The 25,976-nt window shown below is 37.5% G+C and overlaps 1 protein-coding gene across 1 annotated transcript in view; it reads left to right on the top strand.

Annotated features, from left to right (window-relative positions):
• Positions 1–25,976, top strand: part of LOC128653988 (cytochrome b-245 heavy chain) — a 171,023-nt gene that overhangs the window by 41,841 nt on the left and 103,206 nt on the right. The window contains exon 4 of the mRNA XM_053707605.1: positions 12,532–12,616. Within this exon, the coding sequence (XP_053563580.1) occupies positions 12,532–12,616 (85 nt within the window). The remainder of the gene's footprint in view (positions 1–12,531; positions 12,617–25,976) is intronic.

The following is a 25,976-nucleotide window of genomic DNA, read 5'->3' as shown; positions in this document are numbered from 1 at the left end:
TGGCTCAGGAACGAATGGGTTAATAATAAAAACAAACAATGAAACTTGTTCACAATTAAAATATGGACATGTAAATCTTCATTTATGAGGGCAATGATGCATTTGGACATTTAAAGAATACCAATGATTAAATTATTTAAAATTATTTATATTTACAAAAAATATATATAAAAAAGCTAATTGCATGTCATGAATTTATATTAGGGTGAAATGGATGAAAACTGAAACTATTTATTCATAATATTCAGTCATTACCAATAATTAATTTGTTAATTGTTATGAGTTTTACTTTCACCACATATTTCTTCTGTAAAGGTCTGTGAAAACCCCTGTGAAAACCACCTTAAAAAGAAGTAAAAGTATATTGTTTATGTAATTATAGTGGTTTTGGTTTGATTTAAATGGCTTAGAGAAAGAAGCAAAAAAATAAAAATTAAAAATGATTCATTTTGCTGTATTTTTTGCATTTGTTTAAAAACAAAAATAGTGGATCTTTTAATGAATAAATGACAGATTGAACCCAATTTTTTTTTTTTTTTTTTTTTGTGTGTGATTCAGAAAGAGCCTGCGATTTTAAGCAACTTTCTAATTGACTCAAAATATCAATTTTTCTTTGTTCTCTTGCTATCTTTATTTGAAAAATAAGGCATCTAAGCTAAGGAGCCAAACAAGCTTTGGTTCAGACCTGGACAGCACTTGTTTATTTGTGGGTGAATTTATCCACCAATCAGCAAGAACAACCCAGGTTGTTCACCAAAAATGGGCCGGCATCTAAACTTACATTCTTGCTTTTCACATAAAGATACTAAAGAATGAAGAAAATTTGATAATAGGAGTAAAATAGAAAGTTGCTTAAAATTGCATGCTCTATCTGAATCACAAAATAAAAAAATTGAGTTCATTGTCCCTTTAATGCCATGAAAACAGTTATTTTAATGGTGTGGAAGGCTTTTCTGCAGTTGGGAAAGGGTTCAAATGTTCAGATTTACATTAATCAGCTAGTAAAGGTTCCAGATGTTCAAATATACACAATTCACTATATCTTAATGCCATTAAATGAATTCCTGTGTTAGCCAACAAGTATGTGAGCTTAATGTTTGTCCTTGGCCTATCCTGTACCCATAAAAAATAATACAGCACTTGCTACTACTTTATTTAAGTTTTAGGTCCTATTCATCTTTTTCCCTACAGCTCTGATCTCCATAAGAAATAAAGGGTTAATAAATAACTAATAATATTGTGAAAGTTTGAACTGAATGAACCTAGGAACTGATCTTGAATGACGCTTTCTTTTCTTTCTTTTTTTTGTCTGTGCACATGTCTAGTATAGAAATAGCTTTAGATTTCTAAGTAACTGTATTTTCTGATTAAAAAAACATGACACCTGTAATTTTTCTTTCATAATTCAGTTTGAACATAGTCAATTTTAAATAACTTTACAATTTGATTTTGTTATCAAATTTGATTCATTCTCTTGCTATCCTTTGCTGAAGGAGCAGCAATTCACCACTGGGACTTAGCTGAACACATCTAGTGAGCCAATCACAACAGACACATGTGCACAGCCATTCCAATATTCAGTTACAGCCACTGAACAAAAAAGCGATACTATATAAGCACTCAAAATAAACCCTTTTTAAATTATATTATTTGTTTTTGTGTATGCGTGTACATCTAGGTGAATTAAATCATTAAACTTTATTGAAAAAATGTATTTAAAATGGTGGGTAATGTTAAAACTAAAATGCTCGCAATAAATCAACTTGTAATGATCCACAACCAAAATAGTGTGTTGTGGTTAAAGTGATGGTAAATCCAAGCGTTTAACAAATGCTAGGATTTACCATCACTAAAAATCAAGGGGAGTTTCATTCATCAACCTTGTTAAAAAAGAGTGCTAAACTCACCATTTCTGTGCCATTGCAGAGCACTAAATACAGCGGCTCCGGCCACCCACAGCACGATTTCCTTCAATGAGGTGACGTTTGCACCTCTGAACCAATAGTGGTGTGTGTCAACTGACAGGTTTCTGTATGCATGCATCGCTATTGGTTCAGAGGTGCAAGTGGCACCTCATTGGTAGAAGATCATTGTGCCGTGGGCAGCCGGAGCTGCTGAATTTAGCGCTGGGCAACGGCACAGAAAGAATGAGTTAAGCACCCTTTTTTACAAGGTGGATTAATGAAACTCCCCGTTAATTTTTAGTGATGGTAAATCCTAGCATTTGTTAAAAGCTTGGATTTACCTTTACTTTAAGTATCAGAGTACTAGCAGTCAGGAGGTAAGTTAACAATCGATATATAGAGCAGCAAATACTAAGTAATCCAACTATAAGTGAATACAATAGTAAGAGAAAATTGATTATAATTTTATCCTCCTGCTTAATAAGATCTGCAAGTTTATAAACAACTGCTTTTATGTATTATAGCAATTATATTACTGTATGTTTTCTGATTCTGTCAATCTGCCCAGTATATAAATTGTACTAGAGTATAGATTGCAATTGTGTAATTTTAATATTGTTACATTGTATACTTGTAAAATGCTTACAGAAAGATAAATACAACTGCAGTTCTAAGATCATGCAATAGGTTCTTATTACTTGTTATTAAAGGGATACTAAACATGCAATTTTAAGCAACTTTCTAATTTACTACTATTATCAATGTGTCTTCATTCTCTTGGTATCTTTATTTGAAAAGCAGGCATGTAAGTTTTGGAGCCAGCCTATTTTTGGTTCAGTACCCTGGGTAGCGCTTGCTAATTGGTGGCTACATTTTAGCCACCAATCAGTATACTCTACCCAGGTGCTGAACCAAAGATAGGCCGGCTCATAAGCTTACAATCCTGCTTTTTCAAATAAAGATGCAAAGTGAATGAAGAAAATAGGAGTAAATTAGAAAGTTGTTTAAAATGGCATGCTCTATCTGAACCATGAAAGAATAAAATTGGGTTTAGTACCCCTTTAAGTTTGTTATGCCAAAATAAAGTTCTACTGAAAGGCAGCTGAGTTGTTGCCTGCTATAATATCATTCAGTTCTGGGCATTTATGCTGATGGCAAAATGGAGGATTGGATTGAATACTAATTGTCCTTCTCCTTTGTAGTAACCTATATATCCCAGTGACTAAATACTGATTTACTCTAAGAGACGCTGCGGTTATATGTTATATAATGCTGTATATTACTGCTCAATGGTAAGCATTAATTACTCCATACGGCTGTGAACCAGAACTAGTTCCATACATATATATTCATTAAATAGCTTATTAAGCTGCAAGTTTATAAAAACAATTTAGAGCTCCCATCAGCCTCCTCCCCTCCTTAACATGTTTTGCCGGATCCCCGTATGGAGTAATTAATACTTACTATTGAGCAATGAGCAGTAATATACAGCATTATATAGCATATATCCGCAGTGTTAGAGTGAATCAGTATTTAGTCACTGGGGTATATAGGCATGGTGGTACAACCTAGCTCAATTAATCTTGCATTTAATAATAACTGACTCTACGGGATTATTGCAATGCTAAATCCAGCTCTAGGCTACTACCGCATCATGAAAGTTTAATTTTGACTTTAGTGTTCCTTTAAGTAGTGAAATATAGGTAGATACAACAGGTAAATGGCCAGATTATGAGTGGAGCATAAACGTTTGCACCTCTGCGATAAGGAATTTATTGCAGGTGTTTGCGCTTCTCAGGCTTACCGCTGATACTACAAGTTAAAAGTAAATGTGATTGCTTAAGAGCAATCGCGATTTGCGCTAGAATGTTTACCGCAACTTCCGTGCTCTGGTAACTGTAAAACAAAAAAGGTGCACAAAACACATCAAAAATACATTGCACAGTATAGTTACTCTCATAATAACACCATCTAATAAAAAAATATTCAAATAAAATATTGCACACAAAAGTTATAAGGGTTCAAAGATATGAGATCTCAAAGGCAGGCAAAAGGCTTTAACATAAAGAAACATACATGGATTTATATATAAAGTTCAAAGTAGACAAGCACTCCAGAAATCGAAATCACATGCCCAGGGTGCAACAGATAGGCAAATACAGAGTAATGAAGAGTGCACTCGCCAGGACTTTTCAAAGTTTTATTCCAAATATGTATTATTATGTATATATATATATATATATATATATATATAGAGAGAGAGAGAGAGAGAGAGAGAGAGAGAGAGAGAGAGAGAGAGAGAGAGAGAGAGAGAGAGAGGTGTACATACATATTTATATGTGTATATTTATTTATAAAATATTTTACCAGGAAGGATACATTGAGATTTCTCTAGTTTTCAAGTATGTCCTGGGACCACAAAACATTGCATTGATACAATAGTGTACAATAAAATACAAAAACAATAATAATACACAATATATGCAAACATTTAACATAGAACTGGTAGGACATATTTAATCAACCATGACAGGCACATTCTGTTTTGAGATATGTAGAGAGGGATTTCTTAAAGGATATTAGGCTTGGGGAAGTTTTTAAAGTGTCAGGGAGGTCATTCCATAATTGTGGTGCTCTGTAGGAAAAGGAGGATCGAGCTGCTTTCTTTTTGTATTGAGACAAGCTAAATAATGTGCTGGTACTGGATCAGAGGTTATAGGAGGTGGGAATAGCCGGGGAGAGCATTCTGCTAAGGTAGGGTGGGAGCTTCCCAGAAAGGCTCTTAAACACAAGGCAGGAAAGATGGAGGATGCGTCTGGATTCCAGCGTCAGCCAGTTTAGTTCTTTTAGCATGTCACAATGGTGGGTCCTGTAGTTACATTGTAGCACAAAGCGGCAGAACGAGTTATACAAAGTATTAAGTTTATTAAGATGAGTTTGTGGTGCAGGTGCATATACTACGTCCCCATAAACCATGATAGGCATCAGCATTTGCTGTACAATATTTTCCTTAACTGTAGGGCTGAGGCAAGATTTGTTTCTGTACAGGGCACCTAGTTTTGGATAAAGTTTAGATGCAAGTTTTTCTATGTGGAGGCCAAAAGATAGATTGGGGTCTAATAACATACCCAAGTATTTAAAAGAGTGGACTGTGGTCAGCGTGCAATTGGATTTTGTTTTGATGCGTAGATGGGAAATTTGTAATTTGTGTAATTTAGGTGGTCCCGTTCCAAAGATCATTGTGACAATTTTGTCAGTGTTTAGGAAGAGTTTGTTTTTTGAGATCCACTTTTCTACCTCTGTGAACTGGTCTTGGAGCACTGCTTCAAGCTGCGACAGATCAGAATTGTTTGCATAGATTACCGTGTCATCTGCGTACATGTGTACAGTTGAGGATTTGCAGACATTAGGAAGATCATTTATAAATAATGTGAATAGTAGGGGGCCGAGAATGGAACCTTGGGGTACACCACACGTGACTGGGAGAGGGAGGGAGTCGCTGTTAGAAATGGAGACATATTGCGATCGATCCGATGCATATGATCGAAACCAGGTTAACGGACAATCAGCAATACCAGAGTTTTTTAGTTTGAGCAGTAGTATGTCGTGGTCCACTGTGTCAAAGGCCTTTGCAAAATCAAGGAAAATAGCTTCAGTTAGGTCTCCTTGTTCCATGCCAGTTTGGATGTCGTTGCAAACTTTTAGGAGGGCAGTTGTAGTGGAGTGATTCAGGCGAAAACTGGATTGATCAGGGGTCAGATAGTTAGATTGTTCGTAATACTCACATAATATAAGGCGATAATTAGAAACCAAGGTTAACTCCCCACTTTTATGGATTGGCACTACTCTTGCAGTTTTCCAAAGTTTGGGTATGTATCCAGACACCAAGGATTCGTTAATTAGGGTTGTGACCGGTTTAGCAATTGCCGGTGCACTGAGATTCAACAGCATTGCTGGGATTTGATCAGGTCCAGACTGTTTTTTCATTTTTAGATTATTAAGGTGTTTCTTAACGACATTGATGGGTACAGGTCTAAAACTGAACTTCTCTATATTGGGTCTTTGCTGATTTAGTGGGGCCTGATCCACATTTGTAGTTTCAGGATGCGTGTCATTTATTAGTTTGTCAATCAGGGTGGTGGAGCATCCGACAAAATAACTATTAAAGGCATTTGCTACTTCTAAGGGGAGTTGCAGGGTATGGTTGTCCACAGTGAAAGTGGGGGGTTGGGAGTGGATTGGAGTATTTTGTAAGTTATTTATGAGTTTCCAAAACTTTCTAGGGTTTGATATGTTATTGTTCAGATTTTCACAGAAATATTGGGCCTTGGCCAATTTTGTTTGTTTAGAGCATATATTTCGCCATTTTCTATATACACAGTGATCGTTCATAGAGCCTGTATGTTTGAATTTTGACCACATTGAATCCCGAAACTGGTACATTTGAATGAGGTCAGCTGTGATCCAATTCAGGTGTGCTCCTTTTACTCTCACCTTACGCAGCGGGGCATGTAAATTCCAAACTTGTAGGAGTTCAGACTGAAAGAATTCAACTGCAGAGTCTAGATCAGGGATTAAGTTTAATCTGTGCCAGGGTAGGTTCTGGATGTCAATTAGAAAAGATTGAAGATTACATTTTTTGAAGGATCTGGTGATTTTAACCTTGGGAGAGGATTTAGTTGCCTTTATTTTGCGCACGCAGTACACTAAGCAGTGATCACTGACATTGTTAGGGAGAACACCTGCCTCCTGGATTCGGTCGGGAGAAGTGGAGAGAATCCAGTCGAGCAGGGTGTGATTATGGCTTTTGATGTTTATGCGAGTTGGTCAGGAGATTAATTGCGTTAGCTGCAAAGATTTAAACAGCGAGCGACAACTATTATTTTTTGGATTCAGCCAATCAATATTAAAATCTCCAAAAACCAAAATTTCCCTTTTTGGGTTTTGAGCTATGGTTTCAGTAAGGAGATGTGCTATGTCAGAAATGGAATGCACAGGGGAGCTAGGTGGGCGGTAGATTCCTGCAACAATGATTGATTTACTGCACGGGATCTCAATTTTGCCAGAAAGGAAATCAAAGGTGGCAGAAGAGCTATATTTTTGTAAGTGGGTGTACTTTATGGAAATGTCAGCATAAATTACAATGCTGCCTCCTCTCTTTGCTCTATCATTTCTATGGCATGAATACCCATGTATTGCAATGGCAGAGTCAGGTATTTTTGCGGTTAGCCACGATTCAGAGATCACAATGATTCTGGGCTTGTAATGTGAACACCAAGCTTGCAGTGCATCGATTTTTGGTAGTAAGCTCCGAATATTACAGTGCACAAAGGCGAGGACTTTTTTAGCTGGAAGGCTAGGAATGGAATTTGTTGCTGGACCAGGGTTAGACTCTACATCATTTGCAAGGGCAAGTAAAATAAGGAAAAGGAATTTGGAAATAATTTTTGTTTGGCCATATTGTGGATGTGATACTTTATAATTTTGTGAGGTGGGGGTAGGAGGGTTATTTTTAATAACCCTCCACCAGCACTCAGCAGATAAGTTACAGCAACAGAGCAGGCCATGGTGTATGATAATGTGTTTTCCAGTTTGAGGTGTGTGTTTATGGTGGTAATGACAGGAACAAAATTGGAGTGAGAAAAGAGGTATCATGAATAACAGTATGGTCATATTTGGATTCATGTTAGTGGTATAAGGTGTGTAGATGAGAGGGGAAAAAATAAATAAAATAAAAAGTATATTTACAGACATATATACACATACAAACACATAAATATATATGTTCACATATACAGACATATACACAAGTGCATTGGAGCCCTTTGCAGTTAAGTAGATGAAAACATGTTAAAGCATATTTATGCAATATTCATTTTTAATAAAAGGTTTTAACTATGTATTTAGTGTTAATATTTCTCATTCCAATATATATATTTTATGTATTTATAAATAGATATTGCTATATTTATATGTATAAAATTACGGGGAGGTGAAAAGTGAGTTTAAAATCCTCCACTAAGCACAAATTATAAAGAAAATAATTAATCTACCGCCCACCTAGCTCCCCTGTGCATTCCATTTCCAATGCAACAAAGGATTCTGGGTAAGACATGCAAATGAGGTTCACAATGACTCACTATTTTACTTCAGTCTGCTTTTACGCAGACTCACTTTACGCCATAGCATCGCTGTATACACAGCTTTTAAGCTTAGCTAGGGTTAGTACAATGATTCAGACCATCCCAGGACAGCTGTTTTTCGTGTTTTTTGCCACTCATCAACTGCGAGTAGGTGAATCACTGCTAGGTGAAGTTGATTTCTGGGCAAAATACAACGACTTTTTAAGTGGAGGATTTTACATTCACCTTTTAACTCACTTTTCACCGACTCATAATTTAAAAAGTTGTTGTATTTCGCCCAGAAATCAACTTCAGTTTTATCAAATGGACATGTAACCAATGTTTAAGGGGGTGGGGCTTACACATTTGTTACCAAACAGCTTTCTAGAATGAGCTGCCTTCAATAAACAAACTATTTTCAACTTATTTCAGTATAAGGCTTTATATGGAGGGGGAATGAACATCTTGTCTGAGGCTCTGGTTCAGCACTATCCAGCCAAATGTGGGACAATTGTAAAAGACTTTAGATAGAGTAATAATTTATTATGTTATTAATATTAATAATGCAAGTAAAATAACATCTTGAACTATTTACCATTTGTCAGTAAAGTTTTGGGGGAAATAAATTGTTTTAATTATTATTACAAATGACTTTAGATGGTATCTTCCATTTAAATATTATAGGGCTGTATTACAAGTGGCTCGCTGTTTAGCGCTGCCGCTGGAGTGTAAACTTTGCTAGAGGAAAGCTTTGTACATGCGTCTGGTAGTGTTCATATTACAAGTTGAAAGTAAACCGTTTGTGTGCGAGCGAAACCCGATGTATGCTAACTTGAAGACTTAGAATATTGTGACCACACTAACGCATTTGACCCATAAACTTAAATGGAGAGCATAGAAAAAAAGACCCTAACACTTATCGCTTGTGAGCTAACCCGACAGGAGTTATTAATATTTCACATATAAATGTTCTTCACATACAGGACAATGTTATTTTTATTGTAAATATATATATATATATATATATATAAATAGATAGATAGATAAAAAAAAAGTATGCAAAGGGCCAGCACTCACGGTTACCAAACATCCACCCAGGGTGCTTCCAAGATCATTGTATAGGTAGTGGAGAAAAAGATGCACTTGCCAGTATTTTAAAATCGTTACCTTTATTTCTTGTAACGTTTTGGGGTGTTACCCCCTTTGTCAGACACCAACAAAAATAACAACCATCTTCTTGCCCCCACCGTGCCTTGTAAACCCTCACAAGTGCTCCAGAACTGAGCCCCAATCAGAGGTGCCACTCCCACCGGCTGACATCATCAGAAAGCGACTCGGTAACCGGACTCTAGTGTCAATTAAACAACATAACATATGTGAACTAACAATGTTTTAAAGTACTCTAAGCATCATACAACCAAAACAGGCATGGAACAAACATGAAACAAACTGAGGATAGCCCCACATCGGATCGTTACCAGATCAGGGTGATTGACTCTACCTGCCAAGGCAGCATAATATAGCTAACAGTCTGGTTGTCATGGCAACCCTCATATAAACAACCCCCATGATCACAGGATCATAAGCATGGGGTAGTGGCTGCAACAGCCAATCACATCCTAATCAGGCCCGGTCTTCAGATCTCCAAGCTAAGGCAAGAAACCTAAGGGTATCAAAAACATACAAATATAGTTAAAGGGCCAGTAAACCCACAAAATAATGTTATATAATTCTGCACATAGTGCAGAATTATATAACATCAGCTTAGCGCCATCTTTCTGCCTTAAAAGATTTCAGTGAAAAATTGCTACGAAAGTTACTTTTACAGTACGCCGCTCCTGACTCTACTGAGCGGGTCTGTTTGTTTTCCCTAAGCGCATCGGGCACGCTGTCTATTCAAAGCCAGCCCGATTGCGCCATTAAACTCAATGTAACTCACTCCCACTCTGGTCTGGTAGCAAGAGCAAGCTACATTGAGTTTAATAGAGCGATCGGGCCGTCTGTGAATAGACAGCGTGCCCGATGGCTTAGGGAAAACAAACAGACCCGCTCAGTAGAGCCAGGAGCGGCATACTGTAAAAGTAACTTTCGTAGCAATTTTTCACTAAAATCTTTTAAGGTAGAAAGATGGTGCTAAGCTGATATAACATTATTTTGTGGGTTTACTGGCCATTTAAAGCTACAAAAGCAGTAAACAAAACACAACAATACAAATGTAACAATAAAAAAGGGGAAAAACAAAAAACAACAAAAACAAAAGCATGAGCAAAAACTAACAATACAAATACCAAAATAAAGCAAAAAAGACAACATTTTCATGTGATTATGGGGGTTGTTTATATGAGGGTTGCAATGACAACCAGACTGTCAGCTATATTTTGCTGTCTTGGCAGGTAGAGTCAATCACCCTGATCCTGTAACTATCTGATGTGGGGCTATCCTCAGTCTGTTTCATGTTTGTTCCATGCCTGTTTTGGTTGTATGATGCTTAGAGTACTTTAACCTTTTAACGTCGTTATGCCGTTCTATTCCGTCATAATTACACTGAGCTTTAGAGCCGTTATGACGGAATGTCATAGCCAACGGCTGTCCTGAAGTCTTCTGCGCTTCCTGCGCAGACCCGATCCATTAATTGAAATCTCGCGATCGTGTGCATGATCGTGTGAATTCAATTTGTCTACATTGGAACAGTTCTGATGTAGACACTTTAACCCCGGAAGGAAAGGGTTAAAACATTTTAGTTCACATGTTATTTTGTTTAATTGACACTAGGGAGTCCGGTTACCGGGTCATGGGAGTGGGACCTCTGATTGGGGCTCGGTTCTGGAGCACTTGTGAGGGTTTATAAGGCATAGTGGGGGCAAGTAGATGGTTGTTATTTTTGTTGGTGTCTGACAAAGGGGGTAACACCCCGAAACATTACAAGAAATAAAGGTAACAATTTGAAAATCCTGGCGGGTACAACCTTTTCTCCACTACCTATATATATATAATATATATATATATATATATATATATATATATATATATATATATATATATATATATATATATATATATATATATACAAACAAAAGGTATTGGCGCACATCCATTTTCAAAAGCACAATATATTTTTTGAACTACTGCAAAAAAATTGCCTGCAAACAACATCAAGAGATTACTATTCATTTTAAATAAAATTGGGATCTTAGTCACACAATATGGCCATATTTTGCTTAGCCAGTCACCACTTACAAGGTGCCCCAATATAAACTGATCCTAAAACTACAGTCCTTTGCACAGAGAGCTGAATCATTCCCGCTTTTACTCTTCATAATAGAATGAGACTCCCTGGCTTAATATTCACAACTCTATTACACTGTCATGAGCACACCTGAGCTTGGGTGGGGTGCTTTAACCAATGGGAGATGGTCAGTCTCCCTGATTATGTTTTAATACAAATACAAAATTTGGTTTAGCACACCTTACAAAAAGTTTATATACACATCTGCCAATATGACCCAGTAATTACACAAACAAAAAGGTATTGGCGCATATCCATTTTCAAAAGCACAACATATTTTTTGAACTGCTGCAAAAAAATTGCCTGCAAACAACATCAAGGGACAATAAACACCAGAATTTTTGTTGTTTAAAAGATAGATAATCCCTTTATTACCCATTCCCCAGTTTTGCATAACCAGTTATAATAATATGTTTACCTCTGTAATTAAGCCTCTGCAAACTGCCCCCTTATTTCAGTTCTTTTGACAGACTTGCTTTTTAGCCAATCAGTGCTGACTTCTAGGTAATTCACCTGAGCTCAATGTTATCTATATGAAACACATGAACTAACACCTTCTAGTGGTGAAAAATGATCAAAATGCATTCAGATTAGAGGCGGCCTTTAAGGTATAAGAAATTAGCATATGAGCCTTCCCAGGTTTAGCTTCCAACTAAGAATGCCAAGAGAACAAAGCATTGGTGATAAAAGTAAATTGGAAAGTTGTTAAATCATTAAAGTTTATTTTGGAATTGACTGTTCCTTTAATGTAACATAGATATCTATACCTATATATATATATATATCATTAGGTATACAGGTATAGCATATACAGATATATATAGAAATATGTATTTACAAAGAAGAACATTGGAATGTGATAAATTTACAGTAAATACACAGTAAAACACATTAAATATTATTATGGAATTATTATTTAGACACACACACATCACACAAACATATATATATAAATATGTAACGTGCACACAATATTCTTATATAGCGTGCTAACATTAGAGCACCACTTGTAATCTAGCCCTATGTATGGTATGTGGCATTTATGTGTGGGTGTGAAATCAAAATAGGTGTTTTTTTTTTATTTTTATTCATCAAAATATTGTAAAGTAAAGGGAAATATTCCAGACATGTGGCTTTATAGCCGATATTTGTTTCCTTATATCAATAGAGCAATACAATTTGATTATTTCTAAAATGGTTGCATATGGTTTCTTTGCAGTGCTGTGGGAGAAGCATTAGAAGACAACTAGACAGAAACCTTACTTTTCACAAGATGGTAGCATGGATGATTGCTCTTCATACAGGTTCGTAACTGAAAATCTATGTCATGGGGACTTTTTTGGTCAGTAAATGCTGAAAATTACAACCCTATTTGAATGATCTGTTGCCATCCTAAAAACACATTTGCAAAGATTTATTCAACGTTCTGTCAACTGTAGAGTTGTAGAGCTCATTAAAGGGCCATCAAATTGAAATTGAAAGCTTTACTTTAACCCCGCTTTACGGGTTGTGCAATAGTTATGATGACACTGACATTACCATAGTCTCTGGACAATAAAATGTAGAATATTTGAGAAGTATATAATACATTGTAAATGCAATGGTTTTAATTTACCCCACTTCAATGAAATACACTGTTTTACAAACAGGCCAAACCAGAAAATATTGCCAATGATATGAAAACTGAAAACTGATTCTCCATTGTCTATATTATGCAGAGAAAATTATTTTACTTATTTAATCAATAAAGTAGGATTCTCACAAATATGTTTGCACAGAATCTTTAGTCAGTTTATAACATTTATGGTATTTGATTTTTGTGTATGGCTTAAACAGAATTGTAATTTGTTGTCTTTACAAAATATTGCATCATCTATTTCTATACATATACAAGAGGTTAGCCCATGACCATTCTTTTTCGCTGTTAAAACTTTTTTTTTTTTAAATAAAATAATTAAAATAGGCAATCTTTTGCATACTGTCCACTAGGGGGCCTCACTCTTATATAGGATTATCTAAAGAAAATTAACAAGGATATGCACATTTCTAGGTTCTACTCTGCAGCCATTGACTGGCTGATCTGCTTATGTCATTTTGAGGGTGGCATGGGATTGCAAATTTGCTTGCATTCAACTTTTTAGCAGGAATTCAACTTTAAATATATAGAGCCAGAGATTAGCTTGTCATGAATTATTTCTCATAAAACCATGCTTTGATTTGAATTTATAATCTTGGTTACACAAATATACTCATAAATATAATCCCTTACGTATCTTCTGATGTCAAACTGACTGGTCTATAGCTTCCTTGAGCATCCCCTTTTTAAAAAGTGGCACAACATCAGGTTTATGCCAGTCCTGGGGTACTATGTCTGAGGATAATGAGTCCTGAGAAACTAAGAGTAGAGGTTTGGTTCAAACGTGACCATGTTAGTGCTATGAAACAATACAGAGATATTATTAAACATAGATGTAAAAAAACATTTAGATAACAGTGATACCCAAATGTTCTCTGACATCTATGTTAGATATTATTTCTGTATTGTTTCATAGCACTAAATCCAATATAGATTTATTCTGTGTTGGCACCTTTATTAATTGTGACTTGAAGTTATCTTTAAGGAAATGTAAAAATCAATCTCCCTTAGCTGTATTGCTAGTTTCATTGGCCCAGTTTATTTAAAATCTCCCATAATTACAGCACTGGTATTATTAGCAGCCTTTTCTATTTGCATTAGCAGTTTAGTTTCCTCCATGTCAGTAATATTGGGGGCCTTGTAGCCTGTTCCTGGGAATATTATTTTAAGATTTTTTTCCCCCACTCTTTATTGCAACCAACAGGGGGCAAGATTACAAGTAATGCGCAACGGACTTTGCGCTAGCACAACAGCGATTTTGCTATATATTTTTCTTCCAATTATTTTATGGAGAAATTGCCATTGCACTAGCACAATAGTCCTTTCCGCATCATTCTATACCTCGATCTAGGAGCTCTTGTAAAGTGTTTTGTGAAACTAAAAAGTTTCACAAAACACAATAAATATACATTACAAAACACACTTACACCCATAAACTACACTATTAACCCCTAAACCGCCACTCCCCCACATCACAAAGACTAAATAAAAGTATTAACCCCTAAACCGCCAACCTCCCACATTGCAAACTAAATAAACTATTAACCCCTAAACCGCCATCCCGCTACATTGCAAACAACATAAATATACTATTAACCCCTAAACCACCATCCCCCACATCACACCGTAATAAACTAATAACTAAACCCCCTAACTTAACCCCAATTAAAATACCCATAAATTAAATTAAAACTATACTATCTTAAAAAAATAAAAACTTACCTGTAAAATAAATTTAAACCTACGCTTACCCTAAAAAATCAGCCAATAGAATGCGAGCTCAATCCTATTGGCTGATTGGATCAGCCAATAGGATTGAACTTTAATCCTATTGGCTGATTGCATCAGCCAATAGTATTTTTTCTACCTTAATTCCGATTGGCTGATAGAATTCTATCAGCCAATCGGAATCTAAGGGATGCCATCTTGGATGACGTCACTTAAAGGAACCGTCATTCAGTAAGAAGACTTCGTTTGAAGAGGATGCTCTGCGTCAGATGTCTTGAAGATGGAGCCGCTCTGCGTCGGATGGATGAAGATAGAAGATGCTGTTTGGATGAAGACTTCTGCCCGTCTGGAGGACCACTTCGCCCGGCTTGGATGAAGACTTCTCCTGGCTTCGTTGAGGACTTCGGCCCGGTTGGATGAAGACTTCTGCTGCTTCCTTGAGGATGGATGTCCGGACTTCAGAACAGTAAGTCGATCTTCAGGGGGTTAGTGTTAGGTTTTTTTAAGGGTGTATTGCGTGGGTTTTATTTTTTTAGATTAGGGTTTGGGCCGCAAAAGAGCTAACTGCCCTTTTAAGGGCAATGCCCATCCAAATGCCCTTATCAGGGCAATGGGGACCTTAGTTTTTTTTAGATAGTATTTTATTTGGGGGTTTGGTTGTGTGGGTGTTGGGTTTTACTGTTGGGGGGTTGTTTGTATTTTTTTTTACAGGTAAAAGAGCTAATTACTTTGGGGCAATGCCCTGCAAAAGGCCCTTTTAAGAGCTATTGATAGTTTAGTTTAGGCTAGGGTTTTTATTTCATTTTGGGGGGGGGCTTTTTTTTATTTTGATAGGGCTATTAGATTAGGTGTAATTAGTTTAAATATCTTGTAATTTGTTTATTATTTTCTGTAATTTTCTGTAATTTAGTGTTTGCTTGTTTTTTGTACTTTAGCTAATTTAATTTAATTTATTTAATTGTTGTTAATTTAGTTAATTTATTTAATTATAGTGTAGTGTTAGGTGTTATTGTAACTTAGCTTAGGTTTTATTTTACAGGTACTTTAGTATTTATTTTAGCTAGGTAGTTATTAAATAGTTAATAACTATTTAGTAACTATTCTACCTAGTTAAAATAAATACAAACTTGCCTGTAAAATAAAAATAAACCCTAAGGCCTAGATTTGGAGTTTGGCGGTAAAAGGGCTGTTAACGCTCCGCAGGCTTTTTTCTGGCCGCACCATAAAATTAACTCTGGTATCGAGAGTTCAAACAAAGGCTGCGTTAGGCTCCAAAAAAGGAGCGTAGAGCATTTTTACCGCAAATGCAACTCTCGATACCAGAGTTGCTTACGGACGCGGCCGGCCTCAAAAACGTGCTCGTGCACGATTCTCCCATAGGAAACAATGGGACTGTTTGAGCTGGAAAAAAACCTAACACCTGCAAAAAAGCAGCGTTCAGTTCCTAACGCAGCCCCATTGTTTCCTATGGGGAAACACTTCCTACGTCTGCACCTAACACTCTAACATGTACCCCGAGTCTAAACACCCCTAACCTTACACTTATTAACCCCTAATCTGCCGCCCCCGCTATCGCTGACCCCTGCATATTTTTTTTAACCCCTAATCTGCCGCTCCGTAAACCGCCGCCACCTACGTTATCCTTATGTACCCCTAATCTGCTGCCCTAACATCGCCGACCCCTATATTATATTTATTAACCCCTAATCTGCCCCCCTCAACGTCGCCGACACCTGCCTACACTTATTAACCCCTAATCTGCCGAGCGGACCTGAGCGCTACTATAATAAAGTTATTAACCCCTAACCCGCCTCACTAACCCTATCATAAATAGTATTAACCCCTAATCTGCCCTCCCTAACATCGCCGACACCTAACTTCAATTATTAACCCCTAATCTGACGACCGGAGCTCACCGCTATTCTAATAAATTGATTAACCCCTAAAGCTAAGTCTAACCCTAACACTAACACCCCCCTAAGTTAAATATAATTTTTATCTAACGAAATAAATGAACTCTTATTAAATAAATTATTCCTATTTAAAGATAAATACTTACCTGTAAAATAAATCCTAATATAGCTACAATATAAATTATAATTATATTATAGCTATTTTAGGATTAATATTTATTTTACAGGCAACTTTGTAATTATTTTAACCAGGTACAATAGCTATTAAATAGTTAAGAACTATTTAATAGTTACCTAGTTAAAATAATAACAAATTTACCTGTAAAATAAATCCTAACCTAAGATATAATTAAACCTAACACTACCCTATCAATAAAATAATTAAATAAACTACCTACAATTACCTACAATTAACCTAACACTACACTATCAATAAATTAATTAAACACAATTCCTACAAATAAATACAATTAAATAAACTAGCTAAAGTACAAAAAATAAAAAAGAACTAAGTTACAGAAAATAATAAAATATTTACAAACATAAGAAAAATATTACAACAATTTTAAACTAATTACACCTACTCTAAGCCCCTAATAAAATAACAAAGCCCCCCAAAATAAAAAATTCCCTACCCTATTCTAAATTAAAAAAGTTACAAGCTCTTTTACCTTACCAGCCCTGAACAGGGCCCTTTGCGGGGCATGCCCCAAGAATTTCAGCTCTTTTGCCTGTAAAAGAATAAATACAATACCCCCCCCAACATTACAACCCACCACCCACATACCCCTAATCTAACCCAAACCCCCTTAAATAAACCTAACACTAAGCCCCTGAAGATCTTCCTACCTTGTCTTCACCATACCAGGTTCACCGATCCGTCCTGAAGAGCTCCTCCGATGTCCTGATCCAAGCCCAAGCGGGGGCTGAAGAGGTCCATGATCCGGTCAAAGTCTTCATCCAAGCGGGGCAGAAGAGGATCTTCCATCCGATTGAAGTCATCATCCAGGCGGCATCTTCTATGGTCTTCCATCCGGAGCGAAGCGGCAGGATCCTGAAGACCTCCAGCGCGGAACATCCATCCGGACCGACGACTGAACGACGAATGACTGTTCCTTTAAGGGACGTCATCCAAGATGGCGTCCCTCGAATTCCGATTGGCTGATAGGATTCTATCAGCCAATCGGAATTAAGGTAGGAATTTTCTGATTGGCTGATGGAATCAGCCAATCAGAATCTAGTTCAATCCGATTGGCCGATCCAATCAGCCAATCAGATTGAGCTTGCATTCTATTGGCTGATCGGAACAGCCAATAGAATGCGAGCTCAATCTGATTGGCTGATTGGATCAGCCAATCGGATTGAACTTGATTCTGATTGGCTGATTCCATCAGCCAATCAGAAAATTCCTACCTTAATTCCGATTGGCTGATAGAATCCTATCAGCCAATCGGAATTCGAGGGACACCATCTTGGATGACGTCCCTTAAAGGAACAGTCATTCGTCGTTCAGTCGTCGGTCCGGATGGATGTTCCGCGCTGGAGGTCTTCAGGATCCTGCCGCTTCGCTCCGGATGGAAGACCATAGAAGATGCCGCCTGGATGATGACTTCAATCGGATGGAAGATCCTCTTCTGCCCCGCTTGGATGAAGACTTTGACCGGATCATGGACCTCTTTAGCCCCCGCTTGGGCTTGGATCAGGACATCGGAGGAGCTCTTCAGGACGGATCGGTGAACCTGGTATGGTGAAGACAAGGTAGGAAGATCTTCAGGGGCTTAGTGTTAGGTTTATTTAAGGGGGTTTGGGTTAGATTAGGGGTATGTGGGTGGTGGGTTGTAATGTTGGGGGGGGGTATTGTATTTATTCTTTTACAGGCAAAAGAGCTGAAATTCTTGGGGCATGCCCCGCAAAGGGCCCTGTTCAGGGCTGGTAAGGTAAAAGAGCTTGTAACTTTTTTAATTTAGAATAGGGTAGGGAATTTTTTATTTTGGGGGGCTTTGTTATTTTATTAGGGGGCTTAGAGTAGGTGTAATTAGTTTAAAATTGTTGTAATATTTTTCTTATGTTTGTAAATATTTTATTATTTTCTGTAACTTAGTTCTTTTTTATTTTTTGTACTTTAGCTAGTTTATTTAATTGTATTTATTTGTAGGAATTGGGTTTAATTAATTTATTGATAGTGTAGTGTTAGGTTAATTGTAGGTAATTGTAGGTAGTTTATTTAATTATTTTATTGATAGGGTAGTGTTAGGTTTAATTATATCTTAGGTTAGGATTTATTTTACAGGTAAATTTGTTATTATTTTAACTAGGTAACTATTAAATAGTTCTTAACTATTTAATAGCTATTGTACCTGGTTAAAATAATTACAAAGTTGCCTGTAAAATAAATATTAATCCTAAAATAGCTATAATATAATTATAATTTATATTGTAGCTATATTAGGATTTATTTTACAGGTAAGTATTTAGCTTTAAATAGGAATAATTTATTTAATAAGAGTTAATTTATTTCGTTAGATAAAAAATATATTTAACTTAGGGGGGTGTTAGTGTTAGGGTTAGACTTAGCTTTAGGGGTTAATCAATTTATTAGAATAGCGGTGAGCTCCGGTCGGCAGATTAGGGGTTAATAATTGAAGTTAGGTGTCGGCGATGTTAGGGAGGGCAGATTAGGGGTTAATACTATTTATGATAGGGTTAGTGAGGCGGGTTAGGGGTTCATAACTTTATTATAGTAGCGCTCAGGTCCGCTCGGCAGATTAGGGGTTAATAAGTGTAGGCAGGTGTCGGCGACGTTGAGGGGGGCAGATTAGGGGTTAATAAATATAATATAGGGGTCGGCGATGTTAGGGGCAGCAGATTAGGGGTACATAGGGATAACGTAGGTGGCGGCGATTTGCGATTAGGGGTTAATTATTTTAAGTAGCTGGCGGCGACGTTGTGGGGGGCAAGTTAGGGGTTAATAAATATAATATAGGGGTCGGCGGGGTTAGGGGCAGCAGATTAGGGGTACATAAGTATAACGTAGGTGGCGGTCGGCAGATTAGGGGTTAAAAATTTTAATCGAGTTGCGTCGATGTGGGGGGACCTCGGTTTAGGGGTACATAGGTAGTTTATGGGTGTTAGTGTACTTTAGGGTACAGTAGTTAAGAGCTTTATGAACCGGCGTTAGCCCAGAAAGCTCTTAACTCCTGCTATTTTCAGGCGGCTGGAATTTTGTCGTTAGAGCTCTAACGCTCACTTCAGAAACGACTCTAAATACCAGCGTTAGAAAGATCCCATTGAAAAGATAGGCTACGCAAATGGCGTAGGGGGATCTGCGGTATGGAAAAGTCGCGGCTGAAAAGTGAGCGTTAGACCCTTTAATCACTGACTCCAAATACCAGCGGGCGGCCAAAACCAGCGTTAGGAGCCTCTAACGCTGGTTTTGACGGCTACCGCCGAACTCCAAATCTAGGCCTAAGCTAGCTACAATGTAACTATTAGTTATATTGTAGCTAGTTTAGGGTTTATTTTATAGGTAAGTATTTAGTTTTAAATAGGATTTATTTAGTTAAAGATAGGAATTTTTAGTTAGATTATATTCAAGTTAGGGGGTGTTAGGATTAGATTTAGTTTTAGGGGTTAATACATTTAGTATAGTGGCGGCGATGTTGGGGGTGGCAGATTAGGGTTAATAAATGTAGGTAGGTGGCGGCAATGTTAGGGACAGCATATTAGAGGTTAATAATATTTAACTAATGTTTGCGAGGCGGTTTATGGGGTAATATGTTTATTATAGTGGCGGTGACATTAGGGGCAGCAGATTAGGGGTTAATAAGTGTAGGTAGGTTGCAGCGACATTGGGGGTAGCAGATTAGGGGTTAATAAATATAATGTAGGTGTCGGTGATGTTGGGGGAAGCAGATTAGGGGTTAATAAATATAATGCAGGTGTCGGCAATGTCGGGGGCAGCAGATTAGGGTTAATAAGTGTAATATTAGGGGTGTTTAGATTCTGGGTTCATGTTAGGGTGTTAGGTGTAGACATACATTTTATTTCCCCATAGGAATCAATGGGGCTGCGTTACTGAGTTTTACGCTGCTTTTTGGCAGGTGTTAGACTTTTTCTCAGCCTGCTCTCCCCGTTGATTCCTATGGGGAAATTGTGCACAAGCACGTACGACCAGCTCACCACTGACTTAAGCAGCACTGGTATTGGAGTGCAGTAAGGAGAAAAATTTTGCTCAACACTCACTTCTTGCCTTTTAATGCCGGGTTTGTAAAAACCTGTAATACCAGCGCTGCATGTAAGTGAGCGGTGAGAGAAAACTGCTCGTTAGCACCGCATAGCCTCTAACGCAAAACTCGTAATCTGGCCGTTTATATTTCCTAAAACCAAAACTAAAAAATCCTAGCCTTTACAAAAAAATAAAAACCTAACATTTACACACACAAAAAAAACTACCATTACAAAAAATAACAAAAGCTACCCTTACAAAAATTAACAAACGAAATTTCCAAAAAATAAATAAAACATTCCTATTCTAATACCCCTTAAAAAAAACACACAAAATAATAAAATACCCTATTATACAAATAAACTACCAATAGGGCATTTTGTAGGGCATTACCCTAAAGCTAACAGCTATTTTGCATTAAATAAAATAATTAAACCCTAAAATTACAACCACCCCCCCCCCAATCCCAAAAATAAAAAAAAAACTAATAAAAAAAAACCTAAACTACCCATTCCCCCGAAAAGGGCAATTGGATGGTCATTACCCTTAAAAGGGCATTCAGCTAAATATAATGGGTTGAATTTTAAAGCCCTTGATTTTATTTCTCTATGGTTGTCTTAGACTTACTTTCTTTTATGTGTTGTATATGAATAATTTATGCTATTTGATTTCTTATGTTTGGGTTTGTAAAATTCAAAGAAGGTACATTGTCATTCTCTAGATAATATAGTACTCTATTATTATTTCATTTAAGTACCTCCTCATTTGGAGGCTATTGTTTTGTGTGTTTCTTATTATACTATTCAATAAAGTTCTAAGGCCTAGATTTGGAGTTTGGCGGTAGCCGTGAAAACCAGCGTTAGAGGCTCCTAACGCTGGTTTTAGGCTAACTCCGGTATTTGGAGTCACTCAAAAAAGGGTCTAACGCTCACTTTTCAGCCGCGACTTTTCCATACCGCAGATCCCCTAACGTCAATTGCGTATCCTATCTTTTCAATGGGATCTTTCTAACTCCGGTATTTAGAGTCGTGCCTGAAGTGAGCGTTAGAATTCTAACGACAAAACTCCAGCCGCAGAAAAAAGTCAGTAGTTAAGAGCTTTTTGGGCTAACGCCGGTTCATAAAGCTCTTAACTACTGTACTCTAAAGTACACTAACACCCATAAACTACCTATGTACCCCTAAACCGAGGTCCCCCCACATCGCCGCCACTCAATTCAAATTTTTTAACCCCTAATCTGCCGACCGCCACCTACGTTATACTTATGTACCCCTAATCTGCTGCCCCTAACACCGCCGACCCCTGTATTATATTTATTAACCCCTAATCTGCCCCCCACAACGTCGCCGCCAGCTACCTACAATAATTAACCCCTAATCTGCCGACCGCAAAGCGCCGCCACCTACATTATAGCTATGTACCCCTAATCTGCTGCCCCTAACACCGCCGACCCCTATATTATATTTATTAACCCCTAATCTGCCCCCTCAACGTCGCCTCCACCTGCCTACACTTATTAACCTCTGAAGAAGCGCATCTACGCATGCGCGAAACGCGTCAGGCGTTCCTCACTGTGACCCTATGTACTTTGCTTACTTTGACTTGTTTTGGATCACCATAATAAACAAGTTTTTCCAGCAACTAACTCTGAGTCAACAGATCTCTTTTCCCTTTATGAACTTTATTCTAATAGCGGTGGATATACCGCATATTGACCTGTTGCTCCCGTAGCAGAAACCGGCGTTGACTTCCGGGTTTGTCCTGAACTACACTACCCACAGTGCACCTAGCGACGTCACGGGGTGTGCAAGAGTACACTACGTCACCAGAGCCGGATCTCCAAGCACGCCAAGAAGGACCCACACGCTGCACCCCCACGGAAGGGTTTCAACACCAGTCCGAGGAGAAGTACAGCAGTGCGCCCAGGCACCCCACCAAGTCTTGTGGAGGGTAAGAGTTTTTCCGGACATTGTTACAGTGACTGCACATTTATCTCTGCACTTTACACCCGTGACAACTAGGCTGAAGTGGCATCCATACAATCACTTGACAAGCACGGAACAGAAAATCAGGAACCAACGCTGTGTTCTCTATATGTACTGTACATTGACCACTGCCCCTGATAGCACAGACTTTATTGGGACTGATTCCCTGGATGTATTAGGGTGTTATACTTAAACTACATATAACACCCTTTGGGAATCCACTTACTGAACACTTGCTTTGCTCTTTGATATTATTTACACTTATTAACCCCTAATCTGCCGAGCGGACCGCACCGCTACTATAATAAAGTTATTAACCCCTAATCCGCCTCACTAACCCTATAATAAATAGTATTAACCCCTAATCTGCCCTCCCTAACATCGCCGACAACTAACTTCAATTATTAACCCCTAATCTGCCGACCGGAGCTCACCGCTATTCTAATAAATGTATTAACCCCTAAAGCTAAGTCTAACCCTAACACTAACACCCCCCTAACTTAAATATAATTTTAATCTAACGAAATTAATTAACTCTTATTAAATAAATTATTCCTATTTAAAGCTAAATACTTACCTGTAAAATAAATCCTAATATAGCTACAATATAAATTATAATTGCATTGTAGCTATTTTAGGATTAATATTTATTTTACAGGCAACTTTGTAATTATTTTAACCAGGTACAATAGCTATTAAATAGTTAAGAACTATTTAATAGCTACCTAGTTAAAATAATTACAAAATTCCATCAGCCAATCAGAATATTCCTACCTTAATTCCGATTGGCTGATAGAATCCTATCAGCCAATCGGAATTTGAGGGACGCCATCTTGGATGACGTCCCTTAAAGGAACCGTCATTCTTCAGTTGGACGTCGCCGGAAGAAGATGGGTCCGCGGTGGAGGTCTTCAGGATGGAGCTGGTCGTCACCGGATGAAGATAGAAGATGCCGCTTGGATCAAGATGGTTGCCGGTCCGGATCGCCTCTTCTTCCCGGATAGGATGAAGACTTTGGAGCCTCTTCTGGACCTCTTCAGCCACCGGATGATGGATCGCCAGCCCCCGCTTGGGTTGGATGAAGATTTTGGAGCCAGGACGGATCGGTGATACCTGGTGAGGTGAAGACAAGGTAGGATGATCTTCAGGGGCTTAGTGTTAGGTTTATTTAAGGGGGGTTTGGGTTAGATTAGGGGTATGTGGGTGGTGGGTTGTAATGTTGGGGGGGGGTATTGTATGTTTTTTTTTTACAGGCAAAAGAGCTGAACTTCTTGGAGAATGCCCCGCAAAGGGCCCTGTTCAGGGCTGGTAAGGTAAAAGAGCTTTGAACTTTAGTAATTTAGAATAGGGTAGGGCATTTTTTATTTTGGGGGTCTTTGTTATTTTATTAGGGGGCTTAGAGTAGGTGTAATTAGTTTAAAATTGTTGTAATATTTGTCTTATGTTTGTAAATATTTTTTTATTTTTTGTAACTTAGTTCTTTTTTATTTTTTGTACTTTAGTTAGTTTATTTCATTGTAGTTATTTGTAGATATTGTATTTAATTAATGTATTGATAGTGTAGTGTTAGGTTTAATTGTAGGTAATTGTAGATATTTTATTTAATTAATTTAATGATAGTGTAGTGTTAGGTTTAATTGTAACTTAGGTTAGGATTTATTTTACAGGTAATTTTGTAATTATTTTAACTAGGTAACTATTAAATAGTTCTTAACTATTTAATAGCTATTGTACCTGGTTAAAATAATTACAAAGTTGCCTGTAAAATAAATATTAATCCTAAAATAGCTACAATGTAATTATAATTTATATAGTAGCTATATTAGGATTTATTTTACAGGTAAGTATTTAGCTTTAAATAGGAATAATTTATTTAATAAGAGTTAATTAATTTCGTTAGATTAAAATTATATTTAACTTAGGGGGGTGTTAGTGTTAGGATTAGACTTAGCTTTAGGGGTTAATACATTTATTAGAATAGCGGTGAGCTCCGGTCGGCAGATTAGGGGTTAATAAGTGTAGGCAGGTGGGGGCGACGTTGTGGGCGGCAGATTAGGGGTTAATAAATATAATACAGGGGTCGGCGGTGTTAGGGGCAGCAGATTAGGGGTACATAAGGATAATGTAAGTAGCGGCGGTTTACGGAGCGGCAGATTAGGGGTTAAAAATAATATGCAGGGGTCAGCGATAGCGGGGGCGGCAGATTAGGGGTTAATAAGTGTAAGGTTAGGGGTGTTTAGACTCGGGGTACATGTTAGGGTTTTAGGTGCAGACGTAGGAAGTGTTTCCCCATAGACAACAATGGGGCTGCGTTAAGAGCTGAACGCGACTTTTTTGCAGGTGTTAGGTTTTTTTTCAGCTCAAACAGCCCCATTGTTTTCTATGGGGGAATCGTGCACAAGCACGTTTTTGAGGCTGGCCGCGTCCGTAAGCAACTCTGGTATCGAGAGTTGAAGCTGCGTTAAATATGCTCTACGCTCCTTTTTTGGAGCCTAACGCAGCCTTTATGTGGACTCTCAATACCAGAGTTATTTTTATGGTGCGGCCAGAAAAAAGCCGGCGTTAACTACGCGGGTCCTTACCGACAAAACTCTAAATCTAGCCGTAAGTCTTTGTTAGAATTTTCAGTACTCAGAGCATTTGAGGAATATATTATTCAAAATAAGAATTTATTGATAGAGTAGAGATAAAAACAGGAATATGTTACATTTATAGCACAAAAGAATATCAGAGACTGATAATGTTAAGTTAAAGGGACAGTCAACACCAGAATATTTGTTGTTTAAAAAGATAGATAATCACTTTATTACCCATTCCCCAGTTTTGCATAACCAACAAAGTTATAATAATACAAGTTTTACCTCTGTAATTACCTTGTATCTAAGCCTCTGCAGACTGCTCCCTTATTTCAGTTCAGACAGACTTGCATTTAAGCCAATCAGTGCTCACTCCTTGGTAAATTCACGTGCGTAAGCTCAATGTTATCTATCTGAAACACATGAACTAATGCCTTCTAAATGTCAAAATGCTTTTAGATTAGAGGCGGCCTTCAAGGTCTAAGAACTTAATGAATGAACCTCCTAGGTTTAGATTTCGGCTAAGAATAACAAGAGAACAAACCAAAATTGGTGATAAAAGTAAATTGAAAAGTTGTTTAAAATGCCATGCCCTATTTGA

Source organism: Bombina bombina, chromosome 3 (assembly GCF_027579735.1).
Source record: "Bombina bombina isolate aBomBom1 chromosome 3, aBomBom1.pri, whole genome shotgun sequence".
Classification (NCBI taxonomy): domain Eukaryota; kingdom Metazoa; phylum Chordata; class Amphibia; order Anura; family Bombinatoridae; genus Bombina; species Bombina bombina.
The sequence above is the reverse complement of the archived record's forward strand: the minus strand, read 5'-3'. Positions and strand labels throughout refer to the sequence as shown.